Source organism: Pollicipes pollicipes, unplaced genomic scaffold (genome assembly GCF_011947565.3).
Source record: "Pollicipes pollicipes isolate AB1234 unplaced genomic scaffold, Ppol_2.1 Scaffold_2935;HRSCAF=3443_pilon_pilon_pilon, whole genome shotgun sequence".
Taxonomy (NCBI): Eukaryota; Metazoa; Arthropoda; class Thecostraca; order Pollicipedomorpha; family Pollicipedidae; genus Pollicipes; species Pollicipes pollicipes.
In genome coordinates, this window is record NW_023596193.1 from 1 (window position 1) to 13,179 (window position 13,179).

At 51.6% G+C, this 13,179-nt stretch overlaps 1 protein-coding gene across 1 annotated transcript; it reads left to right on the plus strand.

The window, feature by feature from the left end:
• The first annotated feature begins 11,517 nt into the window (after window positions 1-11,517).
• Window positions 11,518-12,745, plus strand: LOC119114684 (uncharacterized). The gene is made up of 4 exons (XM_037238705.1): window positions 11,518-11,523; window positions 11,734-11,955; window positions 11,990-12,205; window positions 12,419-12,745. Exons 1-4 carry the CDS (start codon window positions 11,518-11,520, stop codon window positions 12,743-12,745), a joined length of 771 nt encoding a protein of 256 aa, XP_037094600.1.
• Window positions 12,746-13,179: the final 434 nt, after the last annotated feature.

Below are 13,179 nucleotides of genomic sequence, written 5' to 3' on the forward strand. Positions count from 1 at the left end.
TAGATCTACCTTGTAATATCCTTCATAATCCTGCATACATCTATCGGATCCCCCCTAACTGCGATATTTCAGTGAATACAAATCTAATGCCCTAAATCTAGATGTTCTAGTCGCTTATCACATTTATCATCCTAGTTGCTTTTCGCTGTACTCTTTCCAGTCTACCTACATCTTTTTGAAAGCGTGGGGACCAGACATGTACACAATGCTCTATGTGTGCCCTGACATGAGCTAACTTCAACTTGTAACAACATTTCTACTCTTGTAATGGACGTTCCTGGTTATAAGTCCCAGCATCCAAAGTGCCTTGTCTTAGCAGCCCCACATTGTTTTTCAACCTTAAATCCCTATAAATTATAACCCTTATGTCCTTTCCTTCCTTGACCTGGTCTAACTCTCGGCCTCCCATTTTATAGCTAATACCCTCACTGCTGAAACTACCCAAGCGCATCACCCTATATTTATCATAATTGCATGACATCTGGCACAGAGAACACCATGTCACTTGTTTATTCAATTCGAGTTGAGTTTGGGTCATCTGATCAGCATTATTCCACAGCCCTACCAGTGTAACATCGTCAGCAAATTTTAGCACCTAATCCCTGATTCTATCTCAATACCATCCACAAAAATATAAAGAGCAAAGGGCCCAACAACCGACCCCCTGTGGAGCCCCACTTTCTACCCGCTCCACTGAGATTTTTTACCATTGAGCACTGCTTCTCTGCTTCCTATCTAGCATTAATCTAGCAATCTATTCAGTGCCGCAAAAATGATATGAAGAGGAAATATGGATAATTTGATAACAACGCTTGGTTTTCTGATCCTGGTTTGTCACATCGGCTCTGCCTATTTCTTCATGGCTTATTTTGGCTTCGGGTGCTATCGGTGTGCCCGCGTTAAAGTACGCTTACCATGACATTAAGTATAAAGGCGTAGGAACGTTTCAAAAATGGAGGGGGGGGGGCAAGCTCAGGGCGTACCTCAGGAAACTTAGGGATGACTCAGTGGTTAACTTTACGTCATGGCCCACTGGTGGACGAAAATCATAACGGCTCGGATATATTCACCTTTAAAAACTTGAATCGGTTGGCAATAAAAGTTATGTGACGATAATTTTGAGCATGCGTACTCGCAACCGTTAGAAAACCTCGACTCCAGGCGTTGCAGTTTCCGTAGGCCGCGCGGCGTCCGCTCAACAGCTAATGCTGAGCTGTGGCCAACGGGTGGACGAAAATGATGACGCTTCCGAAAGAAGTACATTTGAACGCTTTAGCACATCAAATCTTACATCTACAAGGCAGTCTGGGTGCATATTTTACGTGTGCGATTTTTAGGCTGATCTAGACCGGATTGGCCCTTAAAGTACCTAGAAGTGGTGCCGAAATTTGGTGGTGGAACTGGAAGAGTAGAGGTAGATTCCCTAATTTTCGTGTTTCTGTAACTATAAATTTGTCCAGAAGACAGACTAACACGGCGCCCTCCGTCTGATGGCACTTGCAATGTCCGAAGTCGTTCGGTTTTACGGAGACTGCAACCCAGACCATCGCTTGCCCTTGCTTTTGAGGTTGCGGGCGGGCATGTTCAAACTTTTCGATGCACTTTTTTCACCAGCCCATTCTGAAAAATGAGCGTTGATAGGCAAACATGGGGTGGCCTTGTTCGTTTAAAAAAACATTTCGTCCTACTCTATTCAGCAATAATGAGACCTCAACTCTATTCAACAATAATGAGGCCCCTTATTTTCTTTCCGCGCAAGGGGCCCCTCGAGTAGAACATCAAGGGCACATTACCGGTTCCGGTCAAGAGCCGGAGGGCCACGCCGTCCCATCGCAAAGCGTCTTCTGGCTGTCATTCTAGCGACACAGGGTGGGATCTCCTGGTCGATCCGGTGGCCATCGGAAAGATATATCATATCAATTGTTCCCTTCGTCACAGGGGAGGCCTTCTGAACCACGCAGTTGGCCCCGGATTTGGTCCTCCATCTGGAATTTGGATCCATTTGGAACCACGCAGCCACATTGATGAACCACCCCCCCCCCCTCCCCCCCCCCATTAAAGCCTGATTGATGCACGAACCCCCCCTGATCGCCAATGGAGGTCCAATAATTGTCACACAGGCTCCAGTTCCGTGTCTTTCTTTTTTTCTCCGGAGATATTGAGGAATCCCTGAACCAAAGACTGTAGATGAAGTGGGGTCCCTAGGCTTGAATTAACATGGCTAATCCATGTTCGCCTTAAAATGTTCAAGATTCAGTCAGAATTGATTACTGATAAAAAACTACGCAGTATGGTTTGAATATACGCGCTCGTCAAGTCACAGCAACAATAGGCTGAACGCCCGGCGTTGCAGTCTCCATAGGCCGCGTGGGTTTGGCTTTGCGGCTTGTGATACTAAGAGGTGGTCAATAAGCAAACGAAAAAGATGACACATCTTGAGGAGATGGCTGGTGAACTAGGTAAATCGGCATGTATACATAAATGTGGTGCAAAAGTAAGCTAAACATAACCTTAATCTCAAAAGTGTGGGGGGGGGGAGCAGTTAACACTGCTGCGCCCCCCCCCCCACCACCACCATGCCATGGCCCATCCGCCCCCTCGCCCCTGTTCCTACGCCCATGATTAAGTATCCTATTTCCGGTCGCAGCCCTCACTATGGAAGACAGTTGGTTTGGACACAAATGTTGCTGACCAGCCCCAGTTTGCCGTAAAACCATGTGACCCACCGAGCTTGAGGCAACAGGAGATGGAGGACCAAATGCTGTATGCCTCCGTAAATGTTGCATCAGTAAGAGAGGTGATAAGCCATCGAAATTAAAGCGAGTACACCAGTCCTCAAAAAGGAAACAGTTTGGTGTGAGGCGAGATTGCAAAGCTGACTAACATCAAATAAGAAGGGCGAAGACGTCCTGAATAGTGCGGCTATGTACACTTCGTTTTACTAATGGCTTCGCTTTTTGGCATATCGAAGCGTTCTGCGGCACCTGGTCATCCTTATGACAGGTCATTCCCTGCTGGCTAGCGAAAGGACTAGCGACTTTATATCAAAGAATTAGACTAGATGAGAGCGTGCGACCTTGGCCTTCCCTGCTGCCGCACACTCCTGAGCCAGCGTTGCCGCCGCAAACTGCCCATCCAGCACCACCACCATGGGCTGTTCGACCAGAGTCGCCGCCGCCAGCTCCTCAGTGATAGTCGCCTCCGCCACCAGCTCCTCAACCAGAGCCGCCTGCGCCGCCAGCTCCTCAACCAAGCAGCCACCCCTGTCAGTTCCTGAAGCAGAGCCGCCCTGCGCCGCCAGCTCATAGCAGCCACCGCTGTCAGCTCCTGAAGCAGAGCAGCCACTCAACCACAGTCGCCTCCATCGCCCCCTCCCCAACCAGAGCCGCCTGCGCCGCCAGCTCCACAACCAAGCAGCCACCGCTGCCAGTTCCTGAAGCAGAGCCGCCCGCGCCGCCAGCTCCTCAACCATAGCAGCCAGCGCTGTCAGCTCCCGAATCAGAGCAGCCACCGCTGTCAGCTCCTCAAACCGAGCAGCCCCCGCCAGCTTTTGGATCAGAGCTGCCACTAACTCCTCGATTAGAACCGGCCCCGCCAGCTCCTGCCGCGCCGGTTAATCACGTGGCTCAGGCAGCTTTGCCGATTATGTACCTTTATGGTTCACCGCACGCCGAACGGAAAGTGGATTCGGCTTAAGTGGCAGAGATGGCAATAAGATCCCTGCAACATCGCGAGATTAGCGTCATCGCCACCAACAAACGGTACCCTCACCACGTCAACGCGTCGTTTTTTAACATCCGTACAGTTCCCATTCAGGATCACGGCAGTACGAGTCCATGTCTACAATCAACCGTACATGAGCGTAAAATGGACACTCACAACATGCAAGAAAATGGCACAGTTGGAAATCGCAATCACTGGAGTTTGAGACTAAAGGCCATCTGTGAACATCATGACACCCCCCCTTCCCCTGGACACTGAATACGAAATTGCCGCGCACCACCATGTGGCACTCATCCCTGTACCACCGCTGGGTTTCGCCGCTATCCATTGAACGGATCTTTCACGTGGTGTCAAAATTTTGTGAACTGGATGGGGGGGGGGGGAAGGTGAGAGAGTTAGTGAACGCATTGATGGCGTGGCTGAATTAGGTGATGGCCATATCGTATGGACGCTTGCGTATATATATTGTAGTAGTTCCTTTTGTATATCTGAATACCAAAACATTCAGAACATAACTAGCATACTGACCGCTCGAACAGCTTTCAAAAGCAATGCCTGCATCTACGTCTGTTATTTGGTCCTGTGGAAGCTCCAAAACGAAATGACATAGACATTTGTCCTTTTCCTTAATGATAACAAAGGCGGTTTACCGTGTGCGGGAAATATTACTTGTCAATATGTAGTTAACATTCAACAGCAGACGACAATGGTAGATGAATTCTACATCAAAACCCGGGTTGGTGTTTACGAAAGAGCCAACGCGATGGCAGGACCTGGGTTCCGGTGTGAGAGCTGCTAGAGTGAGAGGCAGGCGACGCCATGTGGCCTCACCAGATGAGTGCGTCGCGAAGGTCCAATGACAACAACATTGGAAACCTAGAAACCAGCGCCTGGTATTTGTGAGGAACCAGTGGGAGTCAGAAAGCCATATTTGTATCTGCGAAAGAACCAGCATGGACCAGGAACCAGAGCACGATTTTTGTAACAAAGAACAGCGATAGGATTCGGGAACCAGGAGTGGGGTTTATGAAAGAATTAGCCGAATTCTGGATCTGAGGTCCCTTTTTAAGGGGAATTGAGAACCAGAAACTGACGTCGGGAACCAGGCACACGTCCGTCTAAAACCAGGTCTAAAGAAAGAACGAGGTCTTCGAACGCCCAACACAAGGTCTAAAGAAAGAAAGCACGAGATTCGCGGCGGACGCCGCCGCTGTGCGCCGCCGCCATCCATGGGCGTTTCTGTTGCTCGCGGCCGTCCCAACCAATGGCTCGATATACATTTTCAAGGGCGTGCAAAGAGGCCACCTGAGCGCCTCAGGGCACATTGTGCATAGTTCGATCGTGAAGGCTCCAAGGCTGGCTTCTTGCCACGCGCGTTCACTGAGTGAGCGCGGATGGGCCTGGGTAAGAGGGACACAGAGTTGCGAGATAGCACAACCCATTGGATCCACGGGGCATCTGGGTGTGTTGCAGATACAGCTTCGGGGTGTCGGTAGAAGACACCCTTCTTTATGCTAGGTGGCAGATCCTAGAAACATAGTTTTTGTTTTAGATCCCTTTGGCTTTTTGCTTTTTCTCCGAGTTGACTTAAAACCGTAAAAAACTTGTTGTTACTTGAAATGTTTTCCGATCTGACATTCCCCTTCGACTTTCTCCTATTTGACTTCAATACCCCTGTAATTCGTGTCGTTTGAATTGTTTTCCAAACTAACTTGTATCTCTGTTGACTTTTACCCCTTCCACTTTTTCGGATTTGACATTCAAGGGAATGTTCAACAGTTGAGAATTTTGAAGCAAACATCAGACACGATGAAATTAGCTCACTGATAACTACTGGAATGCTTTTAAATAAAAGCGGTGCTCTAGACAACACAATTCTCTGCTGACTAGATATGCTCGTCAAAGTCCCATTGTCTGTTTACATCATCGTACGTTGCACAACATTGATCGACAGCCAATTAACAGCTCTTATATCAGGAAATCTTGCTCGCGAACGCCAAATGCGAACAAATCGACAGTTACATAGTTTTTGGTCTTGATTGCCACATGGCGAACGGAATGACAAGGTTTGAATGACGTTATAATGTTGTCAACGATGCCTGGGTGGCTTTGAAATGGTCCACTCTAAATGGTCTTGACATCTAAGCGGGCGTGTAGCTCAGAAACTAGTACGACTCAGGTCTTAGAACAGCTGGGCTGTGAACTGCACCAAATGGTATTCAAGATGGCTGATTCAATTTAAATCCCATACAAATGTGGAACGTTTTCTTAGAGCAAACTTTGGTTGAATTTGTTAAATTATATTCGCTTTGTTCTTTTGTTTATTAAATCAAATTTTTGTTGAAATTGTTAAATTGTATTTGCTTTGACCTTTTATCCATCAAAACTTTCCCCGATACTATTTTTGTTCCTGTCGACTTTTATTCCTTTCAGCTGTTTGCGTCAGAATTGTTTCATTCATTTCCATTCAGTTCATTGCCCGGGGCCCGTGTGAGAAACGTACCTTCGCGGGTCTTGTCAGCGATGATCTCCTGACCTCCACTGCGGACGTAGGCGGCGACCGTCCCGCCCACAGCAACCAAGCCCTCGAGCCATTCAGTGTGAGTCGGACGGAAGCATGGAGCCAAAAGTCTGCCCCGTCCCGTCTGCATTCCTTTTCGTTACGAACTCTACTACTCACACACCCTCTCCATGTAGCATGAGCTGTACGAGCTTTGACATTCCTGTGGGTATGGACTGCAAACACGGCGCGTGACGCCATGCAGATAGCCGTTTGGAGGCCAACTGAGGAAGGATTAACATGCCAGGAACAGGCATTTTATGAGAGAAGGCAAGGACAGAGGTGCCGTAAAATTGACCAAGGATAGGAACCAGGTAGCCCACACGTTATATAACAAGGACGCGACTGAATAAGCGTTCCAGCTTGATTATTAATACGTTTATTACTTAATGCTAAGATCAGTTTCAGCGCAACACAGTTCTCTTGTTCTGCAAATTTCGTGCCATTCGGTTGGAATTGCCGGAGATATGGGTGTAACAAAAAGCATCAACAAGCAAGTGGTCCGGGGGGAACCTTCACTAATACAAAGATGACGACGTAATTTCCAAACCAGAGATTGATAAATGCGACCAATAACTCATGCCCCTGGTAGATTCTTTCATTGAACGGTACCCGTTCGGCAGCTTTGTCTGGCTATGCTTGTAAAAAAGAAGCAGTGAACATACGAGCTACTCCGTTAGTAATTGCGCGGGTTAGTCTGAGGTGGTTCGCCACAGCACGTGACGACCCCACTATGTGCCACAACGCTGCCGCCGCAGGCGTACCTGCCTGGAGTTGCCTGCCTGAGTTGCCTGCCTGGAAACTGCTCCCTGCCAGCGAGTGCAACCGTGACGTCTCTGTCTGGAGCCCGCTGATCAACTTATGTAATGGCCTGCCAGCGCCGTCGCTGCGGCGGACCCCGCACTGATCGTAAGCTGCCGAGTTGCCCACTGACAAGGACAGCTTCTGTGGGATTGCGGTGGGTGATCACATGACGAATGAATGTAAAATGTAAGGCCCCTGAAGTATGTGGGTAGTCATTTGTCGAGATGTGGTTGCTGGGGATGCAGGTAATTTGAGCGACCGCACACATGGTGATGAGCAGTGGATATGCGAGATCACAAGTCTACATCAAACTGCAAGGCTTTAAGACAGCAATTGAAAATAGTCGGGCAAAGCCGTTTTATTAGCAATAGTTTTGCACGTTATTCGGGCATTTGTGCGTAGACGCGTGGGTCGGGATTTTTCGAATCAAAGTATTGGCGTCTTCGTGGGTTTACACTGCGAGAGATTAGTCAATACGCAGCTTGTCTGCGTCTACTCAAGAGCCCTGGTCACGTGATCGGTTGGCTGCCAGAATCGGTGTGATCGGACTCAGCGCCCTTGGCAGTCAGGGTTTTGGAAATCCGCGATGAGCTTGGTGGATTAAACACAAGGCTGCAATGATTCACGTCATGCCTATTTAAGCGTTTACCCATTACTATGTGCCGCTCGCAGGTAAATCAGTGTATTTACCGCTTATATTTGAGGTTGACACTAAGGGTAGCTACAGGTTTTGCTGGATAGGCTTCAGCCCTAACGCGTCACCGACCTTGCCCCGGGATGAGTTTTGCTCTCGTGCACGGTGGCACTACAATTGTAACACACTGCGAGTACGCTGCAGCGCTGCAACGGAGGGCACCATTCCATACGTGCCCGTGTTTGAACGTGGCAGACGGACGCTCCATGGCGCAACTCGGCTGCAACGGTGGGCGATCTTTCGCGCATGTGCCCGTGTTTAAACGCGGCAGCCGGACGCCCCTCACGGCAGCCCGGCTGCAACGGTGGGCACCCTTCCGCACGTGCCCCTGTTTGGACACCGTAGCCGGGCGCCCCATGTGATAGCCCGGCTGCAACGGTCACGGCAGTGGCCGGTTGATCCGGTGCTCCTCGCCACATACGGACTGGGGTCAAGAAAACAAGAATTACAGCTGGTACATTAACTTCATCCCAAACAAGCCTCCATCAGTTGGAAGGCTCCACGCTCTTAAGTCTCATCATGGCTGTTTTCAAAGCTTTCATACTTGTAAGCCGAACCTTTGGTATCACAGGAGTAAAGGCAATGTAGGTGTACATACAGTTATCTCCGATCCTACTGCTTGTGCACCATGCACAAACAGGTAAACAACACTATCCAATGGATAGTCAAGACTGCACTGCAGGTCAAGCGGGGTCCCCAGTCATCTTGATAAAGAAGCATCCGCATAACATGTAACCCATTCACACCGTACTAATTCCAGTTCAGAAGTGGCCTAAGCCTGCTGCTCAGCAACCATTTAACATGTAAACATCAGTTAAGACGCACATAAAAACCAGGGTTATACTTCACTCATGCTCTGAAAGTTAGTGTCATGTCTACTCCTGTCACAAGTCACGAAATGTCATGCTGTGGCTATGAATATATCACTCGGTTAACTAGTTGAAATGAATCGTAACGATTGTGGCCCTTTACACCATACCAAGATATCCTTCAAAGATAGCACAATAAGAGTGTAAAAGGAGGGGGTATCTTCGACGGTTACTCTAATGACACAATACAAACGTCTTCTTCCTATCCAATACTTGTGTGGTTGTAAAGCCTGCTTTTTCACCTTGTATTGGCGGTGCTGCTGCAGTACACTCTCCCAGCGACGGCATGGTGCATGGTGCTCCCGCTCCTGCCCGCGCGCCCCGGGCCGTCCCGACCGCGCCGCCCGGTCACGTGACACACCGCCGCCGGGTATGGGCAGACACACGCTGACCCGGGCCATGCGGCAGCCGACCGCGGCAGGCCCGAGCGCGCCACACGAGTGTCCAGCCTTACGTGATGACAGGATGACGGATGGAGTTGCGTGTGGAAATATCCGTGAAAAGCAAAAATTCATGGTGATGAATGCACGGGAAAGTGAATATGACATACTCTTAGCGGAGGGTTTGACACTTTGTTGTGCCATTGCCGTATGTCCTCTACCTCGTGGAAGTCAATGCACTGCATAAACAAGCACCCATAGGACACGTATAGCAGGAGTTATATACACTGCGCAGCACATATACAATAGCGTACGTCTAATCATATTAAACTCTGGTCTATGATGTACTGGCGTCTGGTACGTTTGCCTTGGTCTCATTTACGCCACCGACTGAACTCACCTTCAACATAACTGACCGTGCGCCGGGTTGAGCGAGCAGGCTCTGATCAATTTTAGTCACAACAATGAGTTCCGATTCAAATACAAGGCATGCAAAAGAGGAGGCGAAAACAAAAGCGTGCGCCATCTTAAGCCTTCCAGTTGCGAAGCATACCCGCTCTATGTTATACCGGCTCGACTACGCAAACCTGTAATCCCGACCGCGGCACCATATTTCCCTCATGCTCATCTGCATCGTTATTCCACCCATCGACGTCCTTGGGGGTGCACTCATGTCCACCGGGCTTGTACTGGCCTGCGGGGGCCGTCGTCGGCGTTTGGGTCTGTCAATGTCGGGTTCGATGACGATGGCGGCGAGTGAAGCGCTGGTCACCAGGAGACAGGGGAGCTGGTCCACCTCAAGATGCATTCGTTTCTGGCTTCCCGCACTTCCTTGCTATACATGCTAATGGGAAGCGACAGTGACTCGGTCACGTCTGTTCTATGGACTAGCACTTTGTGCACAAACGAGGGGAAATGACAACATCGCTTCGACAACTGAACCGTGATCAAGGCATATTGTGTGTGCTGCTGAATGTCGATAGGTAGGAATGAAGACAGAGCGGACAGGATGACGGCCAACCCTCGAAGAAGCTGCAGGCATACATTTCGAGGTCACCATTCCCACCGCCACCAGTCCGGGATTGGCGGAGCTTCTCGCCGGGATGTGACAGCAAAGGAGCCGGCCCGGCACAAATAATTCCCTCCGAATCAAACAATACTATTGGCTCGGCGGAGTCTGGGCAGCGAATGCAAACCACCAGACGCTGCAGGCGGTTGGCCTTTACAACAGGGGGCGCCCGCTGTCCACATCTGCGGGATCATGCGACGAGTGAAAACCGGCCCGTTGCAGCAAAAAAACCGGCCTCTTCCCGGATCTGGCATGACGGCGGCCCTATTTTTTAGTCTGACCGCCGCCTCAAGGGAAAGACTGCCGTCTCGGACGGCACTAATCAAGTTATAGGTCGCCGTCTGCCCGTCCGACGTGATGTACCGGGCGGTATCCGACGAGTGGCTTGTGGGTCAATGTGAACGGACCAGGGCAGGGGGCGGATAATGACGTAACTGGACTATACATAAATGATCTTGTATATACGCAGAATGGGCTGCGAAAGCGAGGCACGGATAGTTGAGTGACTAGATGGAGAGTGATCGCGTGTGAGTGTGGCCTCGTAAATACCGGTGACTTGCTTAGTTAGCGAGGGGGGTGATCATGAGGCCACCGCGAGGCGAAATGTTAACTTTGAAGTGATCAACGATCGCAGGCCACGGATTGGTCGGACGATCCACAAGGCCGGTGTTGGCAATGGCCGAACGTTGCATTTTACGTTGCGACACTCTCGTGGCCTGGCCTCCAGCCGGAGATGCCAGTTGTTGGCGGAGCGGATAATTGCACGTCGCCATTGCTTTCAAATCGGTCGGGTAAGACTTGCACCGGACTCGCAGACTTTCGTTCGATTTGCATCCCGCTGCGGCTTCTTTTTCAGGGGCCGAGCCACGCAGCAATGGTAGTGGCCGCGAAGGGTGACAGGGGCAGAACGCGCCCGAGAATCATGGCTCGGTTATGATCATGGTTCAGGAGGAGCCAGACGGCTGCAGTCCTGCTGCTATGGAAGTCAATGTTTGGAGGAAAGCGTGACTCGAAGACATCATTTCGTTTATTTTTGGCTAGGAGAAGGTCGATGCGTATTTTCCGTCTTTCACTAAACCTCAGGCATGGCGGTATGAATGAACGTGGGTCATGACGTGGCAGGGAACCAATTCGGACCGTCCGGGATGCAGGGTTACGCACTGCGGTAAGTGGACCGATGTCGGGGGAGGGGGCAACGCATATGCGTGCCAGGAATGAGCGGTGTGCTGTGGCAATGCTTGCAGTGAATTATTCGCGCCAGCGAATGAGGATGCTTGTATTGAATGTGGTGAGGTGCCGATCCCATGAGTTTGTGAAGATTATGTGTGGACGGGGGGTTTCCAGGGTTTATATCCAGCAGGCTCTGCTAGTGTAATTCATCGGTGGCGCGGGTTACCGGCCGATTCACCAGCCAAGCGATGAAGGTGAGTCGCCGTTTTTAACGACGCGGACGGCACAATCGTGCACGGAAAGACAACCGCTCATGGTGTCTGACGGGTCCTGCAATCCCGTCAATGCACGGGCTACCCATCTGCTGGACACCGCGCTCACTACACTGGAGGAAGTGTGCAGCTGGTGTGGACTGGCGCGCGCGCACGTCCGGGCTGCTGTCGATCGGCAGCCCGTCGCCGCAGGTGCGGCTCATGGGTCAGCCGATCCCTGTGATCGGCGAGCGGTGCTCGCACCGCTACCTGGGCCGACCTGTGGGACACACCAGGCTGTCGTGCCCGCCGTTACAGGTGCTGGCCGAGGCGGAGCAGGCCGCCCGTCTCGTCTTGAACAACGCGCTGGCCCCGTGGCAGAAACTGGACGCGCTGCGCGCATTCATCCTGCCACGGCTGACGGCCACTGCCCCGGCTGGGTCTGCTCCCGAAGCGGGCTCTGCGTCAGTTCGACGCCGAGCTGCGCTGGAGGGTCAAGGGGGTACTCCAGCTGCCCTCTCGCGCGTGCCAGGAGTACCTGCACGCCAGCACCTCGCGCGGCTGTGTTGGCCTCACCGAGCTCGCCTCTGAGGCCGACATCCTCCTCATGGCGTCTCAATGGCAACTCCTCACCTCCCCGGACGAATTCGTCCGCGAGACTGCTGCCTCTCAGCTGCAGGAATCTGTGCGCGAGCGCCTCCTGGCTGAGCCTACCCTGGCACAGCTCGCCGACTACCTGAATGGTAGAGAGTTGAGGGACGGTGGCGACGTTTCGACGCGCTTTTCACGAACGCGCGTCGCCACCAAAACGCTGGCCAAAACCATTCCGGTGGCCTGGCGCGCGGTGGACGGCGAGCCGCGGCTTGCGGTCGGCGACGACGTGGTGCCGCGTCGCCAGGCGGCTGCCCTCCTGCGAGAGGCGGTGCGCCAGGCGGCCGCCGAGCGTCTGTACCGCCTGCCTCACCATGGTAAACTGATGCAGACGATCGGCGACCAGCGCGTGAGCAGCCACTACATGTACAGTGGCAGCTTCACTCGCTTCGCCGAGTGGCGCTTTGTGCACCGCGCGCAGCTGGGACTGGTGCCTCTAAACGGCGTCCGTCGCAGCCGTGTGCGGGGCGACGAGCGCTGCCGGCGGTGCGGGTACGCGCGCGAGACGCTGCACCACGTGCTGTGCGACTGCATGCCGCACAGCGCCGCCTTCCAGCGCCGTCATAACGCCTGATACAACACTCCGTAGTTGTATCAGATTGAACGATTCCCTAAAAATGGCCTTCGCTGAAACCATGGGCTGACTTTGACCTGTCATAGCTCAGCGACCATACAAAGTACATCTAAAATTGGTATATCAAACGATCCGCTATGCAATTTTCTACAGCTATGCAAAATTTGGCGGGACTACACCGCGCCGTCCAGAAACCATTTGGGAAAAGCCCTCGGGGAGGGGTCAATTTGCCCCCCCCCCCCCCCACCCGAGCGCGTGTTAATGTATTCTGTTTCACTTCAACGGCCTAAGGTGTTGAAAAACGAAATAGTTTTGTCAGGCTCCTGATATTACGCCCATGCCAACTTGAACTAAACGTCTTTTTTGCTGAAGCATCAGTCACGAGCTCATAAGCTCCATCTTTTGTGAATTGATTTTTTCACTCCAGCACGGTC

Coding starts and splice junctions, on each gene's coding strand:
- LOC119114684 (XM_037238705.1), top strand. Junction 11,956..11,989: donor GGCTGACGGCCACTGCCCCG/GCTGGGTCTGCT, acceptor GCTCTGCGTCAG/TTCGACGCCGAGCTGCGCTG. Junction 12,206..12,418: donor CCTCTCAGCTGCAGGAATCT/GTGCGCGAGCGC, acceptor CCGCGTCGCCAG/GCGGCTGCCCTCCTGCGAGA.